This window comes from Trachurus trachurus (genome assembly GCF_905171665.1).
Source record: "Trachurus trachurus genome assembly, chromosome: 23".
Taxonomy (NCBI): domain Eukaryota; kingdom Metazoa; phylum Chordata; class Actinopteri; order Carangiformes; family Carangidae; genus Trachurus; species Trachurus trachurus.
The window spans coordinates 24,881,450-24,887,117 of NC_139912.1; the positions used below are offsets into that span (position 1 = coordinate 24,881,450).

At 41.4% G+C, this 5,668-nt stretch overlaps 1 protein-coding gene across 1 annotated transcript; it reads right to left on the reverse strand.

Annotated features, from left to right (window-relative positions):
* Nucleotides 1-398: 398 nt before the first annotated feature.
* On the reverse strand, nucleotides 399-5,450 carry redic1 (regulator of DNA class I crossover intermediates 1). The gene is made up of 15 exons (XM_083999058.1): nucleotides 5,073-5,450; nucleotides 4,930-4,966; nucleotides 4,636-4,783; nucleotides 4,147-4,276; nucleotides 3,938-3,995; nucleotides 3,719-3,833; nucleotides 3,534-3,631; nucleotides 3,033-3,160; nucleotides 2,762-2,925; nucleotides 2,616-2,688; nucleotides 2,491-2,524; nucleotides 2,220-2,247; nucleotides 2,031-2,125; nucleotides 991-1,654; nucleotides 399-884 (listed from the first exon to the last, which is right to left on the reverse strand). Exons 1-15 carry the CDS (start codon nucleotides 5,093-5,095, stop codon nucleotides 694-696), a joined length of 1,986 nt encoding a protein of 661 aa, XP_083855184.1. The 5' UTR covers nucleotides 5,096-5,450; the 3' UTR covers nucleotides 399-693.
* Between the last annotated feature and the right edge of the window lie 218 nt (nucleotides 5,451-5,668).

Consider the following 5,668-nt stretch of genomic DNA (forward strand, 5'->3'; position numbering starts at 1 on the left):
AACCAGTGGCGATTCATTTCTATGGGCTTACAAGTATGATTCACACACTAGTTTTGTACTGAGAGTATTGCTACAGAGGAAACACGCTTTACGCAGATGAAGCTGTCCATAACACAGATTGTGTAATGAAAACTTGTGTCGACCAAATATTTGCCGTGATCGTTTCAGGCTGCGCCTACACACAGACAGTGTGCTGTCCAGCCCTTAACCTCCAGTTGTGTTAACGCTGTCCTCTACCACAGTGGGGACATTTAATGTGTACTTACTGTATGGTGAAATGGTTGCAGTATTTTCTCTATGTGAACCAGCTATGTGTGTTTCTACAGTTTACGAGGAACTTACAAAATTACTAATGAAAAAAAAAATCAAAACGAGTGCTGTATAGTTTATTTGATTATTGTTCCAGCTGTAAATGTTTTGCTAGAGTTTATATTCTACAAAGAATAAATATCTTCATGAAATCTTAACACTTGAATATGTATATGGAGAAAGAAATAAACTTATGAATCGCAGTGAGGCTGTGGGGATTTATTTCTTTGTATCTACTGTATTTATAACTTCAAGAACAAACACTATGAAACTTTTAGTGCTTAAAACAAACTTTGAATTAAAAACGCATGCACAGAACAGACATCGTTTTTTTTTCTTTTTCCTGCTTCCTCCATACATCTACCTTTCTTCCATCCATTGGTATCATCCTTCCTTCTTCCTCTGTTTGAGCAGGAGCAAAATGTCGGCTATTTCATGAAGTGTTTCAGCCTCTTCTGAGGGTCTGTTGACTCTGGTGGCACACACGACCTCCTCCCTTGCATCTGAGAAGTGTTTCATCAGAGGGCCACCTTCCTGCTGCCCTCTGTTTGCTCTGCCCTCTTCATTCTCCTTGTCTAAATCAGAAAAAAGAAAGCAAGCAAATGAGTGTTTAATAAAAATTCATTTCCCTCTGAAATGTCTCTGCACCCACATGAAGCGACACATTCAGTCATGTTGTACCTCCTCCATCAGTCAGAAAGGGGTTGATGGATCTCTGTAGGAACGCTTTTCCGTCTCTGGTGTTAGCAGTGAATTTGTTTATAATGTGGCAGCCTGATGTGAATCCAGCCTTCTTCTTGCTCCAGGGTGTCTGCTTCCCTCCGCTCCCTGTGTTTCCTGATGAAGCTGTGTGTGTGTTTGGCTCTGCGGCAGTATCTGCCTGCCTCCCTGTGGCGGGCTGTTGTACTGACGCGTCAACAGGTGGCAGGTACAAGCTGAACCCGGGGGCTGTTGGCACGCCGTCCGCAACAAAGCGGCACTGAGTCGAGGCGTCGCATGTCTCAGCTGCAGGGATGTTGTCGGCAGTTTGGGTTCCCGCATCTCGAGTTTCACGGGATGTTTTTTTGCATTTGCAAAGCTCTGGGCTGCGAGTTTCAGCCTCAGGGTGAGGAAATGCAAACTGAGTTGTGCCACTTCCTATCTGTTGGCTGGTACTTCCTAAGGCCACATTCTCCATAACTGCTCCAGCAACTCTGAAGCTCGTCTTGGGTTTTATAAGTGGGGTGGGAGGCCTTGGTTGGGACTGTCTGTCTTGTGTTCCCTGGTTTGTTGGATCTGCACAACAGACTTGTTCCACATATGAAGAAGAGAAAGCCTGGTGACATGGATGGCTGTAATCGTCATCCTTAAACACAGTTAGAAAAGATGTTATTTTATTTTAGAAGAAACAAACAGGAATGAACCACATTATTGATTTTCAGTGTTAACTATTGATGAGGGCTGTTAATTAAATGATCATTTACCATGTAGCTTTTCATATTATTTGGAAGTTTAGTTTAATTTCATGTGTGTTTGATTATTTTATGTGGCTTTTTAATGGACCCCAGTAGAGTAGCTGCTTCTAGTTGTAGCAGCTAATTGGGATCTCGATAAAATCAAATCAAATCAAATCAAATTTGTCTGCTAATACTATTTTTTGTACGTGTTCAATTTCAAATTCGGCAGAATCTACAATCAGCAGCAACAAGTCGGACCAATCATCCCAGTGTAACTTCACTTACATTACTTGAGTCTGAACTGAGGTAACCTCCTCCACAAGAGCAGTTTGGCAAACATCCACAGCCATTCATGTGGTCAGTGGTGTGTCCGGGACATGCTGTGGGATTAAAACAGACGTCTATTTTTTTTTTCTTCCACCAGCACATAAACTATGAATGGTTAACAGCTGGAGATGCTGAAGAAAAACTTACTGAAGATTATGTCGCTGCAGTTGGAGAGCTGAGGAAATAGAGATGATATGTAAAAGCGTACACAACGTGTTGCTGATAAATAAACAAAAACCGTAGAAAGCTCTGTGCAGCAGCTTGTGATGTTTGGAGAACCATGATACATTTTCCTAGTGATCCACCCAGGACTGATTATTATTGTTTGTTTTCTATCAATTTAATGTTTATTCCATGGCAAAGACAGACTCTACCACTTGGTGGCAGTGGCAGGCTTCATGTGTTGATGAGAGCTTACCTCCATTCCCATGGTCTGTGTGTCAGGGACGGTTCTGACAGAAAGAAAACCCGACATAACAACTTTAGATGATAATGGATATGAATAACAATAAATCATTTGCTTATATAAGTACAGTGGCTTACTGTGGTGCCAAGGCTTTTACTGGTGCTGTGTCCTTGAGATATATCTTAGATTTTGCACTCCCAAAATGTGAATCTGAAATAAAGTTTCATGTAAACCTTCAGAAAAGAAATACTTATAGTGCTTATAGGCTTCAAGTAAGATTTACCTTCTCTTTCAAATTCTTCATTATTGAAGCCCCTAAAGACGTCCTCCTCAAACTGCTGTTCAGTTTCTGACTGGTTAAGTGTGAAGTCCAACATTGACTCCTTGTCATCTGGCTGGTTAAGACAGAAGCTGACCTCATGCCTCCGGTCGCGATGCTCGGATTCGCTGTGATGACACACGTGTGGTTTGAATGGTTACAAAATGCCCAGTTAATTCACAGACAGCAAAACATCTACACTGTGGTAATGGTAAAGTAGTAGTCGTGGTCTCACTCTGGTTCTGGATTAGCAAACAGGACTTGGGCTGCTCTTGGTGTCTCGTGTTGGTAGAGGGGTGGGTTTGATCCACAGAACCAGGGCATGTTGTCTGTCATACCTCTGGGCTGGGAGAAAGGCTGAAACTAACAAAGTAAATGCAAATTAGATTTCAGTTTAGCATCATTATTTAGAAAGACAGACTGGCATTAATGAAAACAAAAGCAGTCATCTGCTGACATTTGATGTGGCAGTTTGCCATCATGCTTTACTCAGGGTGTGGACAGGGACAGGTGTGGTACTTTTTTAACCAAAGCAAAATATTACATTAAAGCCAGATGCAAATTAGTATTCCAGTAGGCTGATATTTTCCTATGCGCAAAACCTGTTTTACAGTACCGACATAAATGTAATTGGAAGCTCATCAACACTGTCTTGTGGGCAAGGATGCAGCATGGAATAAAGTTGTTATATTAATGTGTAATATTTCTTTAAAATATAATATTCTCTTTTCACAACCTTGATGTTCTCCAGGCCTGAGGTGTCCCAGAGTGGAGAGGACCTGGGAGGAGGCAGCTGTGTCTGCGTCTGGCTTCTCAGCTTCAGGGGGAATATTCCTGAGGAGAGCAGTATGAGTTGGGCTGAATTTACACACGTATTTATTTACTTGCAAGTCTGATGTATGAAAGGTTTCACAGCACCACCTTGGCCTGAGGAGACTGATGAGGTTGGTGAGAAGGGGCTGAGTGGGCCAGCTAAGGGCGGCAGATAGTCTGACGCACTGATGTCGGAGAAGGCTGACTCCAGGACAGGTGACAACTTATGGCACAGAAAAATTAGCAATTTTGGTAACATTTGTAAATGTTGAGCAAAAAATATTGAGATAGAAATGCAAAGTACAATGTGAAAAAATGCAAACTAACTTGGCGACACTTGAACCCCGGTGGAATAACCTGTGTTCTCTTTGTCGTTCCTTGAGCACTATATATAGACAGAATGGATACAGTATGTCATCTATTATTCATATAATAAACCACAACTGATAACTTGTGCTGCCTCATGCAGTTTGGCATTTGAAGTGGATTCTAGTGCAATAACAATGGATGATTTGCCCTAATCACTCCAGCTGTACCTGCACTGAGGCTGGCTCTCGAGGAGACTCAGCTGTGATGGAGAGCAGGGGCTCATGGGAAGCACCAGGGGCTTATTTTGCCTGCTGCATCCTGATTTACCGCCACCAAACACCGCAACTTTCGGAGGATCTGAAGAGCACAATGACCTTTTACTGCCAGGATTTGCCATAATCAGGCATCAATAATGAAACATAGTGGAGGAGACAGGTCTGTAATCATATATTCTCACAGAGCATTCATTATGCAAAACAATGTTATCTGATGCTTTACTATTTAGAAATTACTCTCCTGTAGCCTACTGTAGATTCTGGCTGATTTCTCACTATAAAACACAGTGGCTGTACTTTATTAGGTTTAAGGATGAGCAGTTCATTATACCTCTGAAATTGTATAAAGTCATCAATTTTGGCTTCTTTGGAATATTTTTGGTAAATGTAACAGTTCTGAATTGTGTCTAATTGCACTGACTAGCTATCACTAGTTCTCACCTTTCTTTTCTTTCTTAGCAGCAATCTGGTTGACAATAAACAAAGTCACCAGGTCCATACTAACAGAACCGCTGCGTCCAGGGGATGCCGGCTGAACTATTCCCATGTTTTTTAATTTCTGTTGCATCTTTCTCTTTTCAAAGAACTCCTGGGGAAAAGAGCAAAACTTTAATTTGCAGATGGACTCACTGAGAGTAAACGACTCGTGTTATTATCATAATGATAATGTAAAAAACAGAAGTTATTATTGTATTTAAAAAAAAAAAAATACACAAGTTATTATTGGGCTGTCACCTTCTGTTTTTTAGCCTCGTTCTTCACTAACCGGTTCCTGTAATGAGAGGTCACAATGGTTTCACTTTGCTCATATGACCTAACTGTTAGCTTTATTTTACCAACGTTTAGAAGCTAAGGTTAGCATTAGCCGAACAACCTACCTCGACCCTCCGACCCAATTCATTTTTCAACGGCTGTAATTATCTAAGAAGCAAAAGGAGAAAAAAAAACTCCACCGAAATGTTAACGAAACAACTACAGTACAGGTGGTGTGTGTTGGAAAAATCAAAGACTGGTAGCTTCATGTTGTTGACAGGTAGCAAACCTGAGCTAAAGCTAAAGCTGTTAAAATAAGTAAGGTGCGCGAGGAGGAGGAACAACCACTGTGTCTCTCCATGCACGCGCCACTCGGAAATGGTCCTAAACCCGGTGTACAGATTCATGTTACTGTAATTACTGTTTCAACAATATATTTTCCTAGAAACAATTTCTTTTGGTTTCATATTTCACAAAAATTGGGCGAAATTACAGGGATACAGTGTAAATATACAGTAAGTACAGTATAAACACACACACACACACACACACACACACACACACACACACACACACACACACACACACACACACACACACACACACACACACACACACACACACTGAATTTACTTGCTCCATCACGCAACCAATCCTGTTTTTGCCATGGGCGCGACCAATGAAAAAAGCCGCTGCGAAAGCACAGAACGGAAATTCGTAG